The sequence below is a fragment of the Heterodontus francisci genome, chromosome 3 (assembly GCF_036365525.1).
Source record: "Heterodontus francisci isolate sHetFra1 chromosome 3, sHetFra1.hap1, whole genome shotgun sequence".
NCBI lineage: Eukaryota > Metazoa > Chordata > Chondrichthyes > Heterodontiformes > Heterodontidae > Heterodontus > Heterodontus francisci.
Genome location: NC_090373.1, coordinates 28608581 through 28633252, shown reverse-complemented (window position 1 = coordinate 28633252; position 24672 = coordinate 28608581). Strand labels below are relative to the sequence as shown.

General features: G+C 47.8%; 2 protein-coding genes across 2 annotated transcripts in view; one reads left to right on the top strand and one right to left on the bottom strand.

Annotated features, from left to right (window-relative positions):
- Window positions 1–10822, bottom strand: part of gpatch11 (G patch domain containing 11) — a 54881-nt gene extending 44059 nt beyond the window's left edge. Inside the window, exons 1-3 of the mRNA XM_068020476.1 lie at window positions 10715–10822; window positions 3504–3730; window positions 2080–2121 (exon numbers count right to left, since the gene is read on the bottom strand). Of these exons, the coding sequence (XP_067876577.1) occupies window positions 2080–2121; window positions 3504–3730; window positions 10715–10812 (367 nt within the window). The 5' untranslated portion in view covers window positions 10813–10822. The remainder of the gene's footprint in view (window positions 1–2079; window positions 2122–3503; window positions 3731–10714) is intronic.
- The window catches only part of heatr5b (HEAT repeat containing 5B), a 153020-nt gene continuing 139162 nt past the window's right edge, over window positions 10815–24672 (top strand). The window contains exon 1 of the mRNA XM_068020449.1: window positions 10815–11068. The gene's annotated coding sequence lies outside the window, so the exon portion shown is untranslated. The remainder of the gene's footprint in view (window positions 11069–24672) is intronic.

Genomic DNA, 24672 nt, shown 5'->3' with positions numbered 1-24672 from the left:
ACAATTAATATACAATCAGCCCCAACAGTACAGCCATCCCAACAGCACAGAAAGGCTTTGTTCTGCAGCTGCCCCACTATCAATGTGTCTCCCCTGTGGTCTTACTTCAGGACAATGAGCCCAAGTTCTCATTCTCCTCCCAGTGCTGCAGTATGGTTCAAATACCAGCAGGAAGATGCCAAGATTTATGCTCCAGAACTAGCCTCGCCTCTAGCCAAGCTGTTGTAGTACAGCTACAACATTGGCATCTACCAGACAATGTGGAAAATGTCTGTCCTGTCCACAAAAAGCAGGACAAATCCAATTTGGACAATTACAGCCTCATTAGTCTACTCTCAATCATCAGCCAAATGATGGAAGGTGTCATCGACAGTGCTATCAAATGGCACTTACTCAGCAATAAGCTGCTCACCAATACTCAGTTTGGGTTCTGCCAGGGCCACTCGGCTCCTGACCTCATTACAGCCTTGGTCCAAATATGGACAAAAGAGCTGAATTCCAGAAGTGAAGTCAGAGCGACTGCCCTTGACATCAAGGCAGTATTTGACCGAGTGTGGCATCAAGGAACCCTAGCAAAATTGAAGTCAATGGGAATCGGGGGAAAACCCTCCGCTGACCTTAAACTAAAAGGTGGGGTGGAGGGAGGGTTCAAGTAAAAGGAAGATTTAGGAATCCAAAGATAAAAGTCGAGACAAGGGAAATATACAGGGTTAATTAGTAATCGCATAGTAAAAGATCTGCTGGGAAAAAGTGATCACAATACCAATTGAATTCCATATTAAGTGTGAAAATGACATACTCCAATCCTAAACAAGAATCTTAAACTTAAACAAAGCCAATTACATAGATACGAGGGGAGAGGTGGCTGAAGTTGATTGGGTAAATAGACTAGAAGGTACAGCAACACTCACTCCCTTCACCACCGATGCACAGTGGCAGCAGTGTGCACCATCTACAAGATGCACTGCAGCAACTCATCAAGGCTCCTTAGACAGCACCTTCCAAACCTGCAACTTCTACCACCTACAAGAACAAGGGCAGCAGATGCATGGGAAGACCACCACCTACAAGTTCCCCTCCAAGCCACACACCATCCTGACTTGGAACTATATCACCATTCCTTCACTGTTGCTGGGTCAAAATTCTGGAACTCCCTCCCTAGCAGCACTGCACTGTGGGTGTACCTGCACCAGATGGCCTGCAGCAGTTCAAGGGCAACAAATGCTGGGCTTGCCAGCGATGTTCATGTCTCATGAACTCATAAAAAAAAAAATCAACTGAGCCACCTTACCACAGTGTCACTCCGCTGTACCCGCAAGATCTGCATCCCAAACTCTGCTACTGGCAGTAAACGCTTGCTCTCACTTCGAAGGGGTAATCTGTTCATGGTTTATCACTGTATCTGGCCACACTACTGCTCAGCCTTGGCTTCCAAGAGTATGGCTCCATCACCATTACTGCTGTCTCCTGTTCCACTGTTTCTGAGCTGCTCTCACTGCTTCATCTCTGCACCTGCCCATTTACACAGCAGCCTGCTCTTTCTCCAATTGTGTGCTCGAGCTGCAACCACATCACTGCAACCTGGTTGGCGTAGGAAACCAAAAAGCAAAACAGGAAGGGAGCAACTCCCTAGCTTCAAAGCATAACAGATAACAAAGCATCGGGGAAAAAGAGTCCTTGTACAAAAAAGTACGGCAAACGCAATCCTGAAGAGAAAGACGCTTCCTCTCTCCAGCCGATAGATAATCTGGTCCAATCTCCCTCCCCTTAGCTCTCACCAAACTCATCGCCTCTGTGGAACCCATCTCTTGCACCCTCAATACCATCTCCACCCAACTCTTAACAATTCAACTACTTTTCCTTGCTCTGTAACTCACTGACATTGTAAACGATGCTCTTTAAAACATCTGCATCACAATCTATGGCATGGTAGATGTGGGTTAAGTACTGGAACTGAATGTTTCAAGCATGAGTATCTTGCTTTTAAAATGCACACTAACACTGACTGAGGACCAGAGCTGTTAAACTAAGAAAATGGAGATATGTCAGAAGCATCATGGTGAGCTGGGCTTAACTTACCCGTTTTGATCTGTAGTGGAATAGGTTCAACAATTCCATTTCCTGCAAAAGCAAAGATTGCACTTGAGATTTTATCAATACTAGGTGAACTCTGCAACTGAGTCACTTCGTCATAATTTAAAATCATACACATGCATTGCATAACTTGTGGATGAGATCAAAACTAAGAGCCATAAATAGAAGATAGCCACAAATAAATCCCATGAAGAATTTAGGAGCTGCTTCATTACCCAGGGTGGTTAGAATATGGAACTCACTATCATATGAAATGGTTGAGGTGAATAGCAGAGATGCCTTTAAGGGGAACCTCGATAAACATGAGAAAGGAATAAGATATGCTGATAGGATAAGAGGAAGTAGAAGTGGTGGATGCTCACCTGGAGCAGAAAGACAGGACTGTTGGGACGAATGGCCTGTTTCTGTGCTGTAAAGTTCTATGCAATTCTATGTAATGAGACTTTAAAGAAAGAGACTTCAAAAATGGAAATAAAGACAGAAAATGCTGCAAACATTCAACTGTGGAGAGAACAGATGAGTTAATGTTTAGGGTGTAGAACTTTCCTGTCTGACCTGCTGAGTGTTTGCTGCATTTTCTCTCTGAATTCCAGTATTTTTGCTTTTCCCTTTAATTGATGTTCAAAATTGTAAGGGGTTTTGATAGAGTAATAAGAAACTGTTTCCACTGGCAGGGTGGTCAATAACCAGAGGACACAGACATAAGGTTATTGGCAAAAGAATCAGAGGGGAGATGAGAAGATTTTTTTTTAAACGGAACCAATTATGATCTGAATTGCACTGCCCGAAAGGGCGGGGGAAGCAGATTCAATAGTAACTTTCAAAAGGGAATTGGATAAATACTTGAAGGGGAAAAATGAGCAGGGCTATGGGGAAAGAGCAGGGGAGTGGGACAAAATGAATAGCTCATTCAAAGAGCCAGCACAAGAATGATGGGCCAAATGATGGTCTTCTGTATGATTCTAAGCACTTCAGCTTACAGCAATAGTTGACACAAGGCAGCATTTATATTTAAAGAAGTTTCCTCTTTTAAAAACCTTCTCCAGATCCAGCTTTTTGATCAGGCTTTCAATCACCCCTCTTGATCTCTCCCTCCATGGTTTGGCATCTTGTTGCCCCTATACATTTCCAGTACACTGACATTATAAATGAGGTCCTATAATCCATTAGTATCACAATCTTTGGCATGGTAGATGCGAGATAAGTACTGGATCTGAATGCTTTAAATGTGCACAAAATCCTCCAAAAGCTACATTGTTTAAATTGCACTACTTTTGGTTAGCATAACTATAATCAGGATTTTACCATCCACAATAAAGTACATAAATGCTTTGATTAAACGCTGCTGACAGCACATACATCTCCTCAGAGAACAAGTCAAAGACAATCTAAGATGACTGGACACATACCACTTTTGCCAAGACCATGACCTTCTTCGTACCCCATCTTCCGAAGCAACGCAAAGCCCTTGTTTTCACTTCCTAACGAGATCTGTAACATGGTATCACGTCTCTCCTTCTCTTCTTCCTTTTTGCTCTTCTGCTTGTTTTCCGTGATCATTTCGAGCTCACGCTCTTTCCTAAGGATTTCTTCTTTCACTCTTCTGACCATTACGAGTCCCGGTTTGACATCTTGCCTAGGTGGACATGAATGGCACCATTAACTTTTATGATGTCAGAATTCTCTCCTTTCTCAAAGATGCTGACCCACTTGCTGGGGGATAGTTTCAGGGCAGCCAGTGACTCTCATCAGGTAGCTGGCTATTTGACAAGGTGTACATCTCAGCTGAGACTGACATCCCAACATGGTGTTGCTGGATTGTGATCGGGAGCAGGAAGCCCAGACAATTTTCCCCTGCTTAGCCCAGGGACACGGAGGGCAATCAAAGCACCTCTACTGTCAAATCAGCTGCGATCAAACTCAGCACAGACTGGGATGAAACTTTCACCTACTAAATCATACAGCACAGAAGGTGTCCATCGTGTCTGTGCCAGCTCTTAGAAAGACCTATCCAATTAGTCCCACTCCCAGCTCTCTCCCCATAGCCCTCCAATTTTTCCCCTTATATTCATCCCTCTTGAAAGTAACTATTGAATCTGTTTCCACCTTTTCAGGCAGTGCTTTCCAGATCACAACATCTCACTGCATAAAATAATATCTCATCTCCTCTCCCCTCCACTTCTTTAGTCAATTACCTTAAATTTGCAATCTCTGATCATGGACCAATCTGCCAGTGGAAACAGTTTCTCCTTATTTACTCTATCAAAATACTTCATATTTTTTGAACACCTCGACTGAATCTCCCCAGAACCATTTCTGCTCTAAAGAGAACAACCTCAGCCTCTCCATAAAAATGAAGTCTTTCATCCCTGGTATCACCCTAGCAAATCTCCTCGACACCCTCTCCAAGGCCTTGTTATCCTCCCTAAAGTGTGTTGCACAGAGTTGGGCACAAATCTCCAGCTGAGGCCCAACCAATGATTTATGAAGGTTTTGCATAATTTCCTGGGCTTTGTGGCCAAGCCACCAATACAGCGCATCCACCTTAACTTTCAACTAATGACAGCCAATAAATGTGGACTTGACAGTATCACCCACATCCAGAGAAAAAAAAACGTTGTCAAATGTATGTAAAAGATCCCGTGGCATTATTCAAAGAAGAGCAAGGAGCCAATATTCAACATCACTAAAACAGCTTATTGCTGCTCCATCTGATTGCTGCCGGTGGAAGCTTGCTGTGCACAACCTGGCTACCACGCCTGTTAACAAAACTAGAGTGACTACATGTGAAATTAATTAATTGCTGAGAGAAACTTTGGAATGTCAGAGGATGTACAAGTTATTATATTAATGGAAGTTCTTTCTGCAAATTATATTACCAAATATTATTGCAACTCTCAGTATTTAACCTTCTGATTGTGTTATTCCTGTTACCTTAGAAGTTGTTAAATGAATTAGTGTTAACAAATCCTTGTGTCTACCTTCGCTTAAAATGACTGGCACTTCACTCAGTGGTGTGCAGTTACAAGCAGGCAGTTTCCAATAGTTGTCAGGCCTAAGATACACGATTAAATACAAGATTTAAAACCTAGAGCAACCTCATCAGGCAGAGGGGTTGTAGAATTGAAATTCAGGACTACTGATTGAGGTAGAAACTATGTCAAGATTGAAGATGACATTGGATGGGAGTGCTGATGGAAAACGGGGGAATGAAGGGATAGGGGAACCATAGAGGGAGTGCAGCGAAGGTTTACCAGACTGATTCCTGGGATAGCGGGACTGACGTACGAAGAGAGATTGAGTTGGTTAGGATTATATTCGCTGGAGTTCAGAAGAGTGAGGGGGGAATCTCATAGAAACCTATAAAATTCTAACAGGACTTGACAGGGTAGATGCAGGAAGGATGTTCCCGATGGTGGGGGAATCCAGAACCAGGGTCATAATCTAAGGATACGGGGTAAACCTTTCAGGACTGAGATGAGGAGAAATTTCTTCACCCAGAGAGTGGTGAGCCTGTGGAATTCGCTACCACAGAAAGCAGTTGAGGCCAAAACATTGTATGTTTTCAAGGAGTTAGATACAGCTCTTGGGTTTAAAGGGATCAAAGGATATGGGGGGAAAGCGGGAACATGTTACTGAGTTGGATGATCAGCCATGATCATAATGAATGGCGGAGCAGGCTCGAAGAGCCTAATGGCCTAATCCTACTCCTGTGAAGGGATGGGATGGGGGGGTGGGGAGATGAAGGGATAGGGGAGGGGGGAGATGAAGGGATAGGGGAGGGGGGAGATGAAGGGATAGGGGAGGGGGGAGATGAAGGGATAGGGGAGGGGGGAGATGAAGGGATAGGGGAGGGGGGAGATGAAGGGATAGGGGAGGGGGGAGATGAAGGGATAGGGGAGGGGGGAGATGAAGGGATAGGGGAGGGGGGAGATGAAGGGATAGGGGAGGGGGGAGATGAAGGGATAGGGGAGGGGGGAGATGAAGGGATAGGGGAGGGGGGAGATGAAGGGATAGGGGAGGGGGGAGATGAAGGGATAGGGGAGGGGGAGATGAAGGGATAGGGGAGGGGGAGATGAAGGGATAGGGGAGGGGGAGATGAAGGGATAGGGGAGGGGGAGATGAAGGGATAGGGGAACGGGATAGGAGGTGAAGGGATAGGGGAACGGGATGGGAGGTGAAGGGATAGGGGAACGGGATGGGAGGTGAAGGGATAGGGGAACGGGATGGGAGATAAAGGGATGGGGAACGGGATGGGAGATAAAGGGATAAGGGAACGGGATGGGAGATGAAGGGATAGGGGAACGGGATGGGAGATGAAGGGATAGGGGAACGGGATGGGAGATGAAGGGATAGGGGAACGGGATGGGAGATGAAGGGATAGGGGAACGGGATGGGAGATGAAGGGATAGGGGAACGGGATGGGAGATGAAGGGATAGGGGAACGGGATGGGAGATGAAGGGATAGGGGAGGGGGAGATGAAGGGATAGGGGAGGGGGAGATGAAGGGATAGGGGAGGGGGAGATGAAGGGATAGGGGAGGGGGAGATGAAGGGATAGGGGAGGGGGAGATGAAGGGATAGGGGAGGGGGAGATGAAGGGATAGGGGAGGGGGAGATGAAGGGATAGGGGAGGGGGAGATGAAGGGATAGGGGAGGGGGAGATGAAGGGATAGGGGAGGGGGAGATGAAGGGATAGGGGAGGGGGAGATGAAGGGATAGGGGAGGGGGGAGATGAAGGGATAGGGGAGGGGGGAGATGAAGGGATAGGGGAGGGGGGAGATGAAGGGATAGGGGAGGGGGGAGATGAAGGGATAGGGGAGGGGGGAGATGAAGGGATAGGGGAGGGGGGAGATGAAGGGATAGGGGAGGGGGGAGATGAAGGGATAGGGGAGGGGGAGATGAAGGGATAGGGGAGGGGGGAGATGAAGGGATAGGGGAGGGGGGAGATGAAGGGATAGGGGAGGGGGGAGATGAAGGGATAGGGGAGGGGGGAGATGAAGGGATAGGGGAGGGGGGAGATGAAGGGATAGGGGAGGGGGGAGATGAAGGGATAGGGGAGGGGGGAGATGAAGGGATAGGGGAGGGGGGAGATGAAGGGATAGGGGAGGGGGGAGATGAAGGGATAGGGGAGGGGGGAGATGAAGGGATAGGGGAGGGGGGAGATGAAGGGATAGGGGAGGGGGGAGATGAAGGGATAGGGGAGGGGGGAGATGAAGGGATAGGGGAGGGGGGAGATGAAGGGATAGGGGAGGGGGGAGATGAAGGGATAGGGGAGGGGGGAGATGAAGGGATAGGGGAGGGGGGAGATGAAGGGATAGGGGAGGGGGGAGATGAAGGGATAGGGGAGGGGGGAGATGAAGGGATAGGGGAGGGGGGAGATGAAGGGATAGGGGAGGGGGGAGATGAAGGGATAGGGGAGGGGGGAGATGAAGGGATAGGGGAGGGGGGAGATGAAGGGATAGGGGAGGGGGGAGATGAAGGGATAGGGGAGGGGGGAGATGAAGGGATAGGGGAGGGGGGAGATGAAGGGATAGGGGAGGGGGGAGATGAAGGGATAGGGGAGGGGGGAGATGATGGGATAGGGGAGGGGGGAGATGATGGGATAGGGGAGGGGGGAGATGATGGGATAGGGGAGGGGGAGATGATGGGATAGGGGAGGGGGGAGATGATGGGATAGGGGAGGGGGGAGATGATGGGATAGGGGAGGGGGGAGATGATGGATAGGGGAGGGGGGAGATGATGGGATAGGGGAGGGGGGAGATGATGGGATAGGGGAGGGGGGAGATGATGGGATAGGGGAGGGGGGAGATGATGGGATAGGGGAGGGGGGAGATGATGGGATAGGGGAGGGGGGAGATGATGGGATAGGGGAGGGGGGAGATGATGGGATAGGGGAGGGGGGAGATGATGGGATAGGGGAGGGGGGAGATGATGGGATAGGGGAGGGGGGAGATGATGGGATAGGGGAGGGGGGAGATGATGGGATAGGGGAGGGGGGAGATGATGGGATAGGGGAGGGGGGAGATGATGGGATAGGGGTGGGGGGAGATGATGGGATAGGGAGGGGGGTGATGATGGGATAGGGGAGGGGGGAGATGATGGGATAGGGGAGGGGGGAGATGATGGGATAGGGGAGGGGGGAGATGATGGGATAGGGGAGGGGGGAGATGATGGGATAGGGGAGGGGGGAGATGATGGGATAGGGGAGGGGGGAGATGATGGGATAGGGGAGGGGGGAGATGATGGGATAGGGGAGGGGGGAGATGATGGGATAGGGGAGGGGGGAGATGATGGGATAGGGGAGATGATGGGATAGGGGAGATGATGGGATAGGGGAGATGTATGGGATAGGGGAGATGATGGGATAGGGGAGATGATGGGATAGGGGAGATGATGGGATAGGGGAGATGATGGGATAGGGGAGATGATGGGATAGGGGAGATGATGGGATAGGGGAGATGATGGGATAGGGGATAGGGGAGATTATGGATAGGGGAGATTATGGGATAGGGGAGGGGGGGAGATTATGGGATAGGGGAGGGGGGAGATTATGGGATAGGGGAGGGGGGAGATTATGGGATAGGGGAGGGGGGAGATTATGGGATAGGGGAGGGGGGAGATTATGGGATAGGGGAGGGGGGAGATTATGGGATAGGGGAGGGGGAGATTATGGGATAGGGGAGGGGGGGAGATTATGGGATAGGGGAGGGGGGAGATTATGGGATAGGGGAGGGGGGAGATTATGGGATAGGGGAGGGGGGAGATTATGGGATAGGGGAGGGGGAGATTATGGGATAGGGGAGGGGGGAGATTATGGGATAGGGGAGGGGGAGATTATGGGATAGGGGAGGGGGGAGATTATGGGATAGGGAGGGGGGAGATTATGGGATAGGGGAGGGGGGAGATTATGGGATAGGGGAGGGGGGAGATTATGGGATAGGGGAGGGGGAGATTATGGGATAGGGGAGGGGGGAGATTATGGATAGGGGAGATTATGGGATAGGGGAGGGGGGAGATTGTGGGATAGGGGAGGGGGGAGATTGTGGGATAGGGGAGGGGGGAGATTGTGGGATAGGGGAGGGGGGAGATTGTGGGATAGGGGAGGGGGGAGATTGTGGGATAGGGGAGGGGGGAGATTGTGGGATAGGGGAGGGGGGAGATTGTGGGATAGGGGAGGGGGGAGATTGTGGGATAGGGGAGGGGGGAGATTGTGGGATAGGGGAGGGGGGAGATTGTGGGATAGGGGAGGGGGGAGATTGTGGGATAGGGGAGGGGGGAGATTGTGGGATAGGGGAGGGGGGAGATTGTGGGATAGGGGAGGGGGGAGATTGTGGGATAGGGGAGGGGGGAGATTGTGGGATAGGGGAGGGGGGAGATTGTGGATAGGGGAGGGGGGAGATTGTGGGATAGGGGAGGGGGAGATTGTGGGATAGGGGAGGGGGGAGATTGTGGGATAGGGGAGGGGGGAGATTGTGGGATAGGGGAGGGGGGAGATTGTGGGATAGGGGAGGGGGGAGATTGTGGGATAGGGGAGGGGGGAGATTGTGGGATAGGGGAGGGGGGAGATTGTGGGATAGGGGAGGGGGGAGATTGTGGGATAGGGGAGGGGGAGATTGTGGGATAGGGGAGGGGGGAGATTGTGGGATAGGGGAGGGGGAGATTGTGGGATAGGGGAGGGGGAGATTGTGGGATAGGGGAGGGGGAGATTGTGGGATAGGGGAGGGGGAGATTGTGGGATAGGGGAGGGGGAGATTGTGGGATAGGGGAGGGGGAGATTGTGGGAGAGGGGAGGGGGAGATTGTGGGAGAGGGGAGGGGGGAGATTGTGGGAGAGGGGAGGGGGGAGATTGTGGGAGAGGGGAGGGGGGAGATTGTGGGAGAGGGGAGGGGGGGAGATTGTGGGAGAGGGGAGGGGGGAGATTGTGGGAGAGGGGAGGGGGGAGATTGTGGGGAGAGGGGAGTGTGGGAGGGGGGAGATTGTGGGATAGGGGAGGCGGGAGATTATGGGATAGGGGAGGGGGGAGATTATGGGATAGGGGAGGGGGAGATTATGGGATAGGGGAGGGGGAGATTATGGGATAGGGGAGGGGGAGATTATGGGATAGGGGAGGGGGAGATTATGGGATAGGGGAGGGGGGAGATTATGGGATAGGGGAGGGGGGAGATTATGGGATAGGGGAGGAGCGAGATTATGGGATAGGGGAGGGGGGAGATTATGGGATAGGGGAGGGGGGAGATTATGGGATAGGGGAGGGGGAGATTATGGGATAGGGGAGGGGGAGATTATGGGACAGGGGAGGGGAGATTATGGGATAGGGGAGGGGGAGATTATGGGACAGGGGAGGGGGAGATTATGGGACAGGGGAGGGGGAGATTATGGGATAGGGGAGGGGGGAGATTATGGGATAGGGGAACAGGATGGGAGATGAAGGGACAGGGGAGGGGGTAGATTATGGGATAGGGAAACAGGGGGGAAAATGATGAGAATTATTTGCTGAGGAGAGCGTAAACACTTTCACTAGATGGGCCGGTTTATACGTTGTAATGTACCGCCGGCTCCAACTGAGCCCAATCCCCGGCTCCGGCCCACAGACCCTGGCGGACGATCGCAACCCTTACTGCAAATCGACAAAGACATCCGACATGTAATCATCCTCTTCCTCTTGGGCCGCCATCTTGCCAGTCCACCCCTGACTGGGCTTCGGCTGACAGCGCATGCGCGCGCCCGGCCCCTCCCGTCTCCCCCCGGGGGGGGGGACGCTGGGCCGTGCGCGCAGCAATGCCGGTTCTGGCGGTGGGGGGAGGAGCTGTTGGGTGGTGACAGGCCTCTAATGCCAGGATTGAGTAGAGAGGCTGCGAGTCAGTTGGTAGTAGTGGCGACTGAGTGACTGGCCGGTCGGTTGCCTGCTGCGGGGTGAAGCTTTTCCCCGCTCCCAATCCACGGTTTGGAAGTGGTGGAGTTCCCGCAGAGCGGTGAGTATCGGGCCGCAGGCGGCTGAGGCCTGGCTCGGGATTATGGGCCCCGCGCCCCGTCCCAACAACCATACCTGGCCGGCGGTTGGGGAGACATGTCAGGGTTATGCGACTGCTTCATTTTGGGGGGAGAGACGGTTATTGGTCATCCCTGCTCTCCGTCCCGTCCCCTTCACCCCCGACACGCCCCTCCCCCAACCCGTCTTTCCCCCAACCCGTCTTTCCCCCAACCCGTCTTTCCCCCTCGAATCATAGAAAGTTTAGGGCACAGAAAGAGGCCACTTGGCCCATCGTGTCTGTGCTGGCCACAAAACAATCCACCCATTCTAATCCCACCTTCCAGCATTTGGTTCATAGCCCTGCAGATTATGGCACTTGAGGTGCATATCCAGACTCCTTTTGAATGAGTTGAGTGTTTCTGCCTCAACTTCCCTTTCAGGCAGTGAGTCCCAGACCCTCACTACCCTCTGATTGAAAAGGGTTTTCCTCATCTCCCCTTTAATTTTTCTACCAATCTATGCCCCCTCGTGACTGACCTCTCTGCTGAGGTGAATAGACCCTTCACCTCCACTCTATCCAGGCCCCTCGCAATGTTGAACATTTCAATCAGATCTCCTCTCAGTCTTCTCTGTTCCAAGGAGAACAACCCCAGCCTAACCAATCTTGCCTTATAGCTGCATTTTTCCATTCCTGGCAACATCCTCGTAAATCTCCTCTGTACCCTCTCCAGTGCAATTACATTCTTTCTGTAATGAGGTGATCAGAGCTGTACTCAAGTTGTGGCCTAAGCGTTGATTTATACAGTTCCAGCAAAACCTCCCTGCTCTTATATTCTATACCTCAAGTAATCATTTTCTGCTCTGGCCTCCTTGTTTCGCAAGACAATGGTTAAGTGCCTAGAGGTGGTCAGTGGTTGGTGGAGTGGCTATAAAGGCCAATTGTAGAGTGACAGACTCTTCCACAGGTGCTGCAGATAAAATTAGTTGTCGGGGCTGTTAAACAGTTGGCTGTCTCCTTGCACTTCTTTCTTTTTTTCCTGCCAACTGCTAAGTCTCTTGGACTCACCACTCTTTAGCTCCGCCTTTATGGCTGTCCGCCAGCTCTGGCGATCACTGGCAACTGACTGCCACGACGTGTGGTCAATGTCACAGGACTTCATGTCGCGTTTGCAGACGACTTTAAAGCGGAGACATGGACGGCCGGTGGATCTGATATCAGTGACGAGCTCGCTGTACAATGCGTCCTTGGTGATCCTGCCATCTTCCATGATGCTCACATGGCCAAGCCATCTCGAGCGCCGCTGGCTCAGTAGGGTGTATATGCTGGGGATGTTGGCTGCCTCGAGGACTTCTGCGTTGGAGATACGGTCCTGCCACCTGATGCCAAGGATTCTCCGGAGGCAGCGAAGATGGAATGAGTTGAGACGTCACTCTTGGCTGACATGTTGTCCAGGCCTCGCTGCCGTAGAGCAAGGTACTGAGGACACAGGCATGAAACCCTTGGACTTTTGTGTTCCGTGTCAGTGTGACATTTTCCCACACTCTCATGACCAGTCTGGACATAGCAGCGGACGCCTTTTCCATGCGCTTGTTGATTTCTGCATCGAGAGACACGTTACTGGTGATAGTTGAGCCTTGGTAGGTGACCTCTTGAACCACTTCCAGAGCGTGGTCACCGATATTGATGGATGGAGCATTTCTGATGTCCTGTCCCATGATGTTCGTTTTCTTGAGGCTGATGGTTAGGCCAAATTCGTTGCAGGCAGCCGCAATCCTGTTGATGAGTCTCTGCAGACACTCTTCCTTCTGGGATGTTAATGCAGCATCGTCAGCAAAAAGGAGTTCCCTGATGAGGACTTTCCTTACTTTGGTCTTCACTCTTAGACGGGCAAGGTTGAACAACCTGCCATCTGATCTTGTTTGGAGGAAAATTCCTTCTTCTGAAGACTTGAACGCATGTGAGAGCAGCAGTGAGAGGAAGATCCCAAACAGTGTAGGTGCGAGAACACAGATCTGTTTCATGCCACTCAGGATAGGAAAGGGGTCTGATGAGGCGCCGCTTTGCTGAATTGTACCTTTCATATTGTCATGGAATGAGGTGATACTTAGTAGCTTTGGTGGACATCCGATCTTTGCTAGTAGTCTGAAGAGACCACGTCTGCTGACGAGGTCAAAGGCTTTGGTGAGATCTATGAAAGCAACGTAGAGGGGCATCTGTTATTCGCAGCATTTCTCCTTTAGCTGGTGAAGGGAGAACAGCATGTCAATGGTGGATCTCTCTGCTCGAAAGCCACACTGTGCCTCAGGGTAGACACGCTCAGCCAGCTTCAGGAGTCTGTTTAAAATGACTCGAGTGAAGACTTTCCCCACTATGCTGAGCAGGGAGATTCCACGGTAATTGTTGCAGTCACCGCGGTCACCCTTGTTCTTATAGAGGGTGATGATATTGGCATCGCGCATGTCCTGTGGTACTGCTCCCTCATCCCAACACAGGCAAAGCAGTTCATGCTGAGAGTATAGCAGGCTTGGCACTCTTGATTATTTCAGGGGTCATGCCGTCCTTACCAGGGGCTTTTACACTGGCTAGAGAATCAATGGCATCACTAAGTTCCGATTTTGTTGGCTGTTTGTCCAGCTCATCCATGACTGGTAGAGACTGGACTGCATTGAGGACGGTCTCAGTGACAACATTTTCCCTGGAGTACAGTTCTAGGTAGTGCTGCACCCAACGTTCCATTTGCTTGCGTTGGTCAGTGATCATGTCCCCTGATTTAGACTTGAGGGGGGGGGTGCAATCTTCCTGATGGTTGGCCCAAAAGCTGTCTTAATGCCATCATACATTCCTCTGATGTTTCCGGTGTCGGAGGCCAGCTAAATACGACTGCATAGGTGTTGCTAGTAATCATTTGCACAGCGCCTGGCTGTTCTTTGTGCAGCGCTTCTGGCTACTTTAAGTGCTACCGATGTTAACTCGCATTGGGCTTTCTTGTAGTTCAACAGTACAGTGCGCTTAGCGGCTATTACAGGTTCCAGCTCTTCAAATTGAGATTGAAACCAGTCTGCATTCTGCTTCTCACATTTGCCAAAGGTGGTCATTGCTGAGTCATAGCTGGCGTCTCTGATGTGGGCCCACTTCGTTTCTGCATCCCCTGCAGGTGTGTTTTGAAGGGCTTTTACAAGTGAATTTAGAAACTTATATAACAGCTGTGGATAAGAAATTCTATTAGTGTTGATGCGCGGGAAAGAATTCCATATGCCTTCTTAACCACCTTATCGACCTGTCCTACCTTCAGGGATCTGTGGACATTCAGTCCAAGATCCCTCACTTCCTCTACACTTCTCAGTATTTTCCTGTTAATCGTGCATTCCTTGTTTGATCTCCCCAAATGCATCACCTCACACTTCTCCAGGTTGAATTCTATTTGCCACTTTTCTGCCCATCTGACCAGACCATCAATATCTTCCTGAGCCTGCAGCTATCCTCCGCACTGTCTATCACATGGCCAATCTTTGTGTCATCTGCAAACTTCTTGATCATGTCCCCTACATGTATGTCTATATCATTAATGTAGACCACAAAAAGCAGGGGACCCAGTACTGAGCCCTGCGGAATGCCACTGGAAACAGCCCTCCAGTCGCAAAAACACCCGTCAACAATTACCCTTTGTTTCCTGCCACTGAGCCAATTTTGTATCGATCTTGCTGCATTTCCCTGGATCCCATGGGATTTTATTTTTTTAACCAGTCTGCTATGTGGGACCTTGTCAAAAGCCTTGCTAAAAATCCATGTAGACCACATCAACTGCACTGCCCTCATCTATCTTCCTTGTTACTTCAAAAAATTTGATCAAGTTGGTCAAACAAGATCTTCCCTTAACAAATCCATGCTGACTATCCCTGATTAAACTGTGCCTTTCTAAGTGACACTTTATCCTGTCTCTCAGAATAGATTCCAATTATTTGCCCACTACTGAGGTTATACTGACTGGCCTGTAATTATTCGGTCTATCCCTCACTCCCTTTTTAAAGGGAGGTACAACATTAGCAGTTCTCCAATCCTCCAGCACCACACCTGTATCCAGTGAGGACTGGAAAATGATGGTCAAACCTTCTGCTATTTCCTTTTTTGCTTCTTTTAACAGCCTAGGGTACATTTCATCTGGATCTGGTGATTTATCAACTTTCAAGGATGCTAATCCCATTAATACTTCCTCTCTCCCTATGTTTATCACATCCAATACTTCACACACCTCCTCCTTAACTACAATATCTGCATTGTCCCCCTCTTTTGTGAAGACAGACGCAAAGTATTCATTAAGAACCATACCAACGTCTTCCGCCCCTACACATAGGTTACCTTTTTGGTCTTTTCTGGGCCCTACTCTCTCCTTAGTTATCCTCTTACTCTTAATGTATTGATAAGCCACCTTTGATTCTCCTTTATTTTGCTTCCCAATATTACATACAAACATACAAATTAGGAGCAGGAGTAGGCCACTCGGCCCTTCGAGCCTCCTCCGCCATTCAGTAAGTTCATGGCTGAACTGATTACTCCACATTTCCACCTACCCCCGATAACCTTCCACTCCTTTGCTGATCAAGAATCTATCTACCTCTGCCTTAAAAATATTCAAAGACTCTGCTTCCACCGCCTTTTGAGGAAGAGAATTCCAAAGACTCACGACCCTCTGAGAGAAAAAATTTCTCCTCATCTCTGTCTTAAATGGGTGACCCCTTATTTTTAAACAGTGACCCCTAGTTCTAGATTCTCCCAAAAGGGGAACCACCCTTTCCACATCCACTCTATCAAGACCCCTCAGGATCTTACATGTTTCAGTCAGGTCGCCTCTTACTCTTCTAAATTCCAGCGGATACAAGCCTAGCCTGTCCAACCTTTCTTCATAAGACAGCCCACCCAATCCAGGTATTAGTCTAGTAAACCTTCTCTGTACTGCCTCCAACGCATTTACATCCTTCCTTAAATAAGGAGACCAGAACTGTACACAATACTCCAGATGTGGTCTCACCAATACCCTATATAGCTGAAGCATAACTTCCCTACTTTTGTATTCAATTCCCCTTGCGATAAGCGATAACATTCTATTAGCTTTCCTAATTACATGCTGTACCTGCATACTAACCTTTTGTGATTCATTTCGGCTTTCTGTAGTATTGTGTTCTCTGTGTCAGACAAAGCTTTCGTTTTCTGCCTTACCTTACCCTGTAGGCTCCTTGACATCTATGGAGCTCTAGATTTGGCCGTCCCACCCTTTTTCTTTGTGCGAATATGTTTACTCTGCACCCCTTGAATCTCCCCTTTGAATGCCTCCCACTGCTCTGACACTGATTTACCTTCAAGTAGCTGTTTCCAGTCCACTTTTGTTAAATCACTCCTCAATTTAGTAAAATTGGCCTTGCCCCAACTGAGAACTCTAACTCCTGTTCTATCTCTGGCCTTTTCCATAATTATGTTAAAACTGACTGAATTATGATCACTACCACCAGTATGCTCTCCCACTGCCACCCCTTCCACCTGCCCATCTTCATTTCCTAAAACTAAGTCTGAAACTGAACCCTCTGTTGTTGTACTTGCTACATACTGGGCAAAAAAGTTCTCCTGAAAGCACCTCAAGAATTCTACTCCCTCAATTCCTTTCACACTGAAACTATCCCAGTTAATATTCACCGTCTCTACCTGCGCCCCCCACGACCCCCTCCCCGTGACCATCTCTCCCCCACAGACCCGCCCCTTGACAGTCTCTCCGCCCCTGACTGTCTCGACCCGCCCCCGACCAGTCTCTAACCCCAACCCGCCCCCGACCTGCCCCCTGATGGTCTCTCCGCCCCTGACTGTCTCCTGCCCCCGACCAGTCTCTTATCCCAACCCACCCCCTGACCGTCTCTCCGCCCCTGACGGTCTCTCCGCCCCTGTCTGTCCCCTACACCATGAGCTCCTACTTTGCACAATAACTTTTTATGTGGCCCCTTGTCAGATGCCTTCTGGAAATCCAAGTATAGTACGTCAACGGGCTCCACTTTATCTACAGCGCATGTTACTCCTTCAAAGAACTCCAATAAATTGGGTAAACATGATTTCTGTTTCAGAAAACCATGCTGATTATTCCCGATTACCTCGAATTTTTCGAAGTGCCCAGCTATAGCCTCTTTAATGATCGATTCTAACACCTTGCCCATGACAGATGTCAAGCTACCTGGCTGCTAGTTACCTGTTTTCTCCCCCCCCCCCCCCCCCCCCCCTGCCCCCCACCTTCTTGAATAGAGGGATTATATTTGCTACTTTTGAGTCTGATGGAACCTTTCCAGAATCCAGTGAATTCTGAAAAATTATCACCAATGCATCTACTACCTCTTTAGCCACCTCTTTTAAGACCCTAGGATGAAGTCCATCAGGACCCGGGGACTTGTCAGCCCACGACTCCATTAGTTTGTTCCGTCCCGCTTCCCTGGTGATTGTAATTTCACCAAGTTCCTCTCTTCCACTTCCTGATTTACAGCTGCAACTGGAATATTTTTTGTATCCTCTATAGTGAAGACAGAAACAAAATATTTGTTCATTGCATCCGCCATTTCCTTAGCTGACATGTTTGAGTCTTTGTAGATAGCAGGACAATATGAGAAGACTTTAAAAAGACATATGGCATCCTTGACTTTATAAACAGAGCCATAGAGAACTAAAGCAAGGACATTATGTTGAACCTTTATAAAATGTTGGTCAGGTCCCAGCTAGAGTATTGTGGCCACACTATAGCAAGGATGTCAAGGCCTTGGAGAGGGTGCAGAGGTGATTTACTAGAATGGTACCAGTGATGAGGGACTTCTGTTATTGGAGAGACTAAAGAAACTGGGATAATAGCAAAATACTGCGATGCTGGAAATACTCAGCAGGTCCGGCAGCATCTGTGGCAAGAGAAGCAGAGTTAATATTTCAGGTCACTGACATCTGATGAAAGGTCACTGACCTGAAACGTTAACTCTGCTTCTCTCTCCACTGATGCTGCCAGACCTGCTGAGTATTTCCAGCACATTCTGTTTATATTACTAAAGAAACTGGGATTGTTCTCTTTAAAGCAAGAATGGTTAAAGGGAGATTTGACAGAGGTGTTCAAAATCATGAGTTTTGAAAGAGTAAACAAGGAGAAATGGTTTTCAGTGGCAGCAGGGTTGGTAACCAAGGACACAGATTTAAAGTGATTGGCAAAAGAGGCAGAGGGGAGATGAGATTTGTTTTTTTTACACAGCAAGTTGTTGTGATCTGGAATGCGCTGCCTGAAAGGGCGGTGGAAGCAGATTCAGTAGTAACTTTCAAAAAGAAATTGGATAAATACTTGAAGGGGAAAACTTTTCAGGGCTCTGGGCAAACAGCAGAGGAGTGAGACTTTTTTTTTATTCTTTCATGGGATGTGGGCATCACTGGCAAGGCCAGCATTTGTTGCCCATCCCTAATTCCCCTTAACAACTGAGTGACTTGCTAGACCATTTCAGAGGGCGGTTAAGAGTCAACCACATTGCTGTGGGTCTGGAGACACATGTAGGCCAGACCAGGTAAGGATGGCAGATTTTCTTCCCTAAAGGTCATTAGTGAACCAGTTGGGTTTTTACAACAATTGATGATAGTTTCATGGCACCATTACTGAGACTAGCTTTCAATTCTAGATTTTTTTAAATTAATTACTCGAATTTATTGATGAATTGAATTTAAATTTCACCAGCCGCCGTGGTGGGATTTGAAACCATGTCCCCAGAGCATTAGTCTAGGCTTCTGAATTACTGGTTCAATGACATTACCACTATGCTACCGTCTTCCCCTAATTGGCGAGCTCCTCCAAAGAGCCGACAGGATGGACTAAATATGCTGTAGGATTCTATTTGGAGGAAGGAACCTGCAGAACCATTTCCTACATAATCTGCAGTTAAGCTACCTATCTTGATTTAGCGTTTTTTCTTGTTTCTCATAATTGTACTTTTTAAAAACCTTTGCTTTGAGGAACATATTCATTCAAGTTATGTGGGGCACAATTGAGAGCGGTGTAAACTCTAACAAGATCACTCTTGCCCAGGCAGAGCCACTGATTTATTTATGAGCTCTGTGCATATTCTCAGAATACTTCAGAGCCATGCTGAAATTGGATTCAACTGAGTTGAAGCAAGCTGAATGTGATCTCAGCAGTGTTTGCAGTTAGTGCTTCTTCACCTCTGGTGTACATCATTTCTTGCATGTCGGCACGCAATTCATCACTACCAGTTGGATGCAAATTTCCTTCCCACAGCACATTAAACTCCTAGGCCCAGCTGTGATAACTCTTGCTTTTAACTTTATATTTGACTTTTTGCTGGGATTCTGATTCCCAGCCTAGTGTCATCAGGGCTCCATTGATATATACAGGATTATGCGATTGACTAATATTTGAGCATTGCTGCTAAAAGCACTGGTTAAAAAGTCTTTTAGTTTCTGCAACAGTGATCTTTGCCAGGCGCAGTACTGAATTTACACTGTTCTAGAGTGTCGCCCACAAATCTTGAACAGGAATATCCCCTAAGGAAAGATTTTTTTAAATACAAATATTGCATTTGTGCAGAATGTTTGCCTGCTGAGACTCCTCGGTGTTCTTTCTTTAAACTGAGCACTGAATAGAGAAATGAAGTAGGTATGGAACTTTTTGGTTGTAATTCACGTCAAATTGACCGAGTGTTGCTTAGAGGGGAAGGAAACACAGGCATGTAGTTGCTCAAAGGGTAAGCTAACTAGTAAGTACAATTACTTGTAAGTAACCATAGAGTTTTCCACTGAGCTAAATTTATATTTCATAGAGTCATAGAGTTATATAGCACAAAAACAGGCCCTTCGGCCCACCATGTCTGTGCCAGCCATCAAGCACCTACCTATTCTAATCCATTTTCCAGCACTTGGCCCATAGCCTTGTATGCAATGACGTTTCAAGTGCTCATCTAAATACTTCTTAAATGTTGTGAGGGTTCCTGCCTCTACCATCTTTTCAGGCAGTGTATTCCAGATTCCAACCATCCTCTGGGTGAAAAGTTTTTTCCTCAAATCCCCTCTAAACCTCTTGCCCCTTACCTTAAATCTATGCCCCCTAAGGGAAAAGGTTTCTTCCTATCTAATCTATCAATGCCCCTCTTAATTCTGTATACCTCAATCATATCCCCCTCAGCCTTCTCTGCTCTAAGGAAAACAACCCTAGCCTTTTCAGTCTCTCTTCATAGCTGAAATGCTCCAGCCCAGGCAACATCCTGGTGAATCTCCTCTGCACCCTGTCCAATGTAATCACATCCTTCCTATAGTGTGGTGCCCAGAACTGTACACAGCATTCCAGCTGTGGCCTAACTAGCGTTTTATACAGCTCCATCATAACCTCCCTGCTCTTATATTTCATGCTTCGGCTAATAAAGTCAAGTATCCCATATGTTTTCCTAACCACCTTATCTACCTGTTCTGCTGCCTTCAGTGATCTATGGACAAGTACACCAAGGTCCTCCGACCCTCTACTTCCTAGGATCCTACCATCCATTGTATATTCCCTTGCCTTGTTAGTCCTCCCAAAATGCATCACCTCACACTTCTCAGGATTAAATTCCGTTTGCCACTGCTCTGCCCATTTTACCAACCCATCTATATCATCCTGTAATCTAAGGCTTTCATCCTCACTGTTTACGACACCACCAATTTCCGTGTCCTCTGCGAACTTACTGATCATACCTCCTATATTCACGTCTGAATCATTAATGTACACTACAAACAGCAAGGGTCCCAGCACCGATCCCTGCGGTACACCACAGGCTTCCAATCGCAAAAACAACCCTTGACCATCACCTTCTGCCTCCTGCCACTAAGCCAATTTTGGATCCAGTTTGGCAAATTGCCCTGGATCCCATGTGGGATCTTATCAAAAGCCTTACTAAAGTCCATGTAGACGACATCAACTGCTTTACCCTCATCTACACATCTAGTCACCGCCTCGAAAAACTCAGTCAAGTTAGTTAGACATGATCTCTCCCTGACTTCTGATGTGCAAGCTTCATCTAGAGGGCTCCGACGTCTTAGATCCTCACCAATGTGCCACTTGGACCATCTGTCGGGACCATGCAACAGTGGCCCAGTGATGTCTGTCTGATTTTAATCCCTGCTATGTCTCCACTCTGCATGCTTAAATCGGGGTAATAAATCTGCACCCACATGATGAAAGAACTTGCAGTCATAAAGTGCCTTTCACAATCTTGGGACGTTCAGCTAATTTGTGCACAAGATTCCACAAATAATCATGTTATAATGACCAGATAATCTGTTTATAGTTATTGGTCAAGAGATGAATATAGGCAATGATACCAGGAAGACCTCCCCTACTCTTCAAAATGGTGCCATGTACCCCTGAGAGGGAAGATGGGGCCTCGGTTAACTGACTCATCTGAAAAATAGCACCTCCAACAGTGCAGCATTCCTACAGTGGTTGCACTGGAGTTACAGCCTAAATTTTGTGTGCAGTCTCTGGAGTGGGATTGAACCCACAGCCTTCTGTCTTGGAGGCAAGAGTGCCACACACTAAGCCATGGCTGACACCTTTTTATTAATAGCTTAGTGATATGGCTTGACTTCCAGCCTCCGATTCTCTCTTACCATATAACACCATTTCATCTAAGATCACTGCTCATTTTAGGTATATTCATTAAAGACTTTTGGTTTCAGTTGGTTTGTAATGAAAAGTAGAATGATTTGCTAGTTATTGTATTCTGGGGTTGTAAAAATTCTGATCCAAAACTTCTGGTCTTGGCAAACTAATTTTTATATTTACAAAAGCAAAATACTGCGGATGCTAGAAATCTGAAATAAAAACAAGTGCTGGAAATACTCAGCAGGTCCAGCAGCATCTGTGGAGAGAGAAACAATGACCTTTCATCTGTATATTTAGCTGGGTTTCACCCTTGCTAAATGTCAAGTAGATAGTGCTTGCTTTCTTGTGACACTTTTTCCCCCTCGCTCCTTCCACTGGCAAGTTCTGCATGTTTTATTTTTGAAGATGTTGACTCCTTGTGGGAAGTCAGTGACAAGGGGTCATCAATTTAAAATTATGACAATGTGAGAACTTAAAGTAAGAAACATGGCCCCTCGTGCCTGCTCCACCATTCAATTCGATCATGGCTGATTTTCTGCCTCTACTTTACTTACCCGCTCGCTCCCCATATCCCTTGATTCCCTGATAGATCAATAATTCTATCTCAGCCTTAAATATATTCAACGATGGAGCATTCAGAACCCTCGGGTAGAGAATTCCAAAGATTCACAACCCTCTGAGTGAAGAAATTTCTCCTTGTCTCAGTACTAAACGTTTATTGAATGGCGGAGCAGGCTCGAGGGGGTGTATAGTCTACTCGTGCTCCTATTTCTTATGTTTATGTTCTTATGATAGACCCCTTATCCTGAGACTGTGCCCCCATGTGTTAGATTCCTGAGCCAGAGGAAACAACCTCCCAGTCTCTACCCTATCAAGTTCATACAGAATCTTGTATGTTCCAATGAGATCACCTCTCATTCTTCTAAACTCCAAAGAGTATAGGCCCGATTTACTTAGCCTCTCGTCATAGAACAACCCTCTCTTCCCAGGAACCAATCTATGAACCTTTGTTGTACTGCCTCCAAGGCAAGTATATCCTTCCTTAAATATGGAGACCAAAACTGCACACTGTACTCTTGGTGAGATCTCAACAAAGCCATATACAGTTGTAGCAAGACTTCCTTATTCTTGTATTCCAGTCTTTAACTCACATTTCCCCACGTTATAATCCATCTGCCACCTTGTTGTCCAGGCAACACACCAAGACTCCTTAGACAGCACCTTCCAAACCCGCTGTCCCCACCACCTAGAAGGACAAGGGCAGCAGATGCATGGGAACACCACCACCTGCAAGTTCACCTCCAAGCCACACACCATCCTGACTTGGAACTATATCACCGTTCCTTCACTGTCATTGGGTCGAAATCCTGGAACTCCCTTCCTAACAGCACTGTTAGTGTACCAACACCCCAAGGACTGCAGTGGTTCAAGAAGGCAGCTTACCACCATCTTAAGGGCAATTAGGGATGAGCACTAAATGCTGGCCTCGCCAGTGATGCCCAAATCCCATGAACGAATTTTTAAAAATTCACTTAACCTGTCTATATCTCTTTGCAGCCACTTTATGTCCTCCTCACAGCTTACATTCCCACTTAGCTTGTATCACCAGCAAGCATAGATACATTACTCTCAGTCTCTTTGTCTGTCATTAATATAGCACTCCACTAGTTACAGTCTGCCAACTTGAAAATGCCCATTTACCCTACTCTCTGCTTCCTGTCCCCAAACCAATCGTTTTTCCATGCTAATATATTACTCCCAATTCCTTGAGCCCTTATTTTGCATTTTAACCTTTGTGTGGCATCTTATCGAATGCTCTTTATCTACGCTACTAGTTACATCCTCAAAAAACTTTCATAAATTTGTCAAACATGAGAGGTTAGGTAACATTTCTTTACACAGAGGCCTGTTCATGCTTACTTCTGGCAGAGATGTAAAGGAGCAGGAATCCTCCGAGGCAATGTTTACTCCTCCCTGACTTCGGCTAACAGCTCATTATTATTCAGAGTACCTGTTAAGTAATACAGTGGTGTGAGGAAATGATTGAAATATTTTCCTCTCCACTGATGAAATGGTAGATGTGAGTACAAAACCTTGTTGTTAGCTGTAGAGGTACAGGACAGGAGTCAGCATGTATGGAGAGAAAAACAGTTGCCCTTTTCAGGTTAATGACTTTTTATCTATGTATTTATCTGGGTTTCAGCCCCTAGAGCCTGTTCCACTGCCATTCAGTGAGTTGATGGCTGATCTGTATCTTAACTCCATCCACCCACCTTGGTTCTGTAGCCTTTAATACCTTTACCTGACAAAAATTTATCAATCTCAGTCCAATTGAGCCTCAGCGTCAACAGCTTTTCTGGGGACAGAGTTCCAGATTCCCACTGCCTTTTGTGTGAAGAAATGCTTCCTGACGCTATCCCTTGTTCTGGACTCTCCTACCAGAGGAAGTGGTTTCTCTCTATCCACCTTATTCATGCCTTCACTAAAATTAGAGAATGATAGAAAATATAGCTGTAAGATATCTGTGTTATTGTGGATTGTTCCCAAATGTCGCGATCCTGTAAAACTATCTTTTCCATTGTGCAGTTTTACATTTACTGAACTTCATCTGTGAATGGCAGCTGTTTTGTTGTTTGAACTGTAGGCATTTTTAAACCATAGAATTACATTGAATTTACAGCTCAGCAACACGCCATTTGGCCCAACTGGTCTATGGCAATGTTTTTTCTCCAGGCAAACCACCTCCCACTGTCTTCATATCACCCTATCCACATAACCTTCTATTCCTTTCTCTCATGTTTATCTATCTTCCTCTCAAATGCATCTATGCCATTTGCCTCAACCACTATACGTGGTAGCGTGTTCCATACCTCCTGAATTCCTTATTGGATTTATTAGTAACTATTTTGTTATTTGTTCATGGGATGTGGGCGTCGCTGGTTAGGCCAGCATTTATTGC